Source organism: Aplysia californica, unplaced genomic scaffold (assembly GCF_000002075.1).
Source record: "Aplysia californica isolate F4 #8 unplaced genomic scaffold, AplCal3.0 scaffold00009, whole genome shotgun sequence".
Lineage (NCBI taxonomy): Eukaryota > Metazoa > Mollusca > Gastropoda > Aplysiida > Aplysiidae > Aplysia > Aplysia californica.
The window spans coordinates 605,148-606,627 of NW_004797279.1; the positions used below are offsets into that span (position 1 = coordinate 605,148).

The 1,480-nt window shown below is 40.0% G+C and overlaps 1 protein-coding gene across 1 annotated transcript in view; it reads left to right on the plus strand.

Annotated features, from left to right (window-relative positions):
* Positions 1-1,044, plus strand: part of LOC101864662 (glycine, glutamate and proline-rich protein) — a gene marked incomplete in the record, with an annotated part of 13,745 nt that extends 12,701 nt beyond the window's left edge. Inside the window, 1 exon segment of the mRNA XM_013082960.2 lies at positions 780-1,044. Within this exon segment, the coding sequence (XP_012938414.2) occupies positions 780-998 (219 nt within the window).
* Between the last annotated feature and the right edge of the window lie 436 nt (positions 1,045-1,480).

Genomic DNA, 1,480 nt, shown 5'->3' on the forward strand with positions numbered 1-1,480 from the left:
CCCCCCCGCATCAAAGCCTGGATAATAATTAATACGATATTGCTCTTTCATACTATATATTCATATAATTCTTTCACTCTTGATTCCCTGTATCAAAACACGGATAATATGATCTTGCTCTTTCAATCAGATTCATTCCTTCCTGATTCCTGCATCAAAATCAAAGCCTGGATACTATGATCTTGTTCTTCCATACAGGTACATTCCTCAGTGATTCCTTGTATCAAAATGAAAGCCTAGACAATATGGCCATGGTCTTCCATACAGGTTTACCCCTTCACATTCCCCGTATCAAAGCCTGGATACTATGATCTTGTTCTTCCTTACAGGTTCATTCATTCCTGATTCCCCGCACCAAAGCCTGGATAATAATAGGATGATGATCTTGCTTTTTCATATAGGTTCTTTTCTTCCTGATTCCCAGTATCAAAATCCAAGTCTGGATAATAATAAAAAATTATGATCTTCTTTTTCCCCCTACAGGTTCGCTCCTTCCAGATTCCCCGCATCAAAGCCTGGGTATTGATATAATCCTGCTCTTTCACATACTACAGGTTCTTTTTTTCTTGAGCCTGAATAATATCATGATCGTGTTCTTCTCCTTCCTGATTCCCTGCATCAAAGTCTGGATAATGATATAATCCTGCTCTTTCACATACTACGGGTTTTTTCTCTCTTGATTCGCGCATCAAAGCATGAATAATATGATCGTGTTCTTCTTCTTCCTGATTCCTTGTATCAAAGCCTGGATAATATTAAGATCTTTTTCTTCCATACAGGTTCACTCCTTTCTCATTCCCCGCATCAAAGCCGTGAGACAAGCTCACCCCAGTTGGACCCAGGACCAGACCCTCCAGGCGGGCATCAGCGTCTACAACACCGGGGTGACGAACGTACAGACAGTCGCCGGGGTTGATAGCAGTACCCAGGGACGCGACTTCTCGAACGACGTGTGTGCTCGGGCCCAGAGACTGATCAACCATCACAAATGGGAATAATAGTAATAAATGAATAATAATAATAATAATAACAGGTTGAATCAGGCGCTCGTCAGTTTCTGGTCGTTTTGGAGTTATTGTATAATCTTTAAGTTAAAGCCTGCACAATAAATGGGAATAATAATGATTGTGTCACAACGCGGTGGAATTAGGCGCTCGTCAATTTTAGGTCGTTCGGAGTTATTGTATAATCTTAAAGCCTGCTAATTCGCCTGGCTTTTAATGAAAAATAAAATAAACATCTTTCTTGGATAGACGTCAAGATATTTACCATTGGAGGAGGTGGGGATCCATTGGTAAAATTAGCGTGGAAATGACTGGTGGCTTACAAAACTGTAGTGTTCTTGGAAACTACTTAATATTTGCATTTAGTTCCTACAGCAACTGCTACTACTACTGCTACTACTACTACTACTACTACTACTACTACTACTACTACTACTACTACTACTACTACTACTACTACTACTACTACTCTTTCT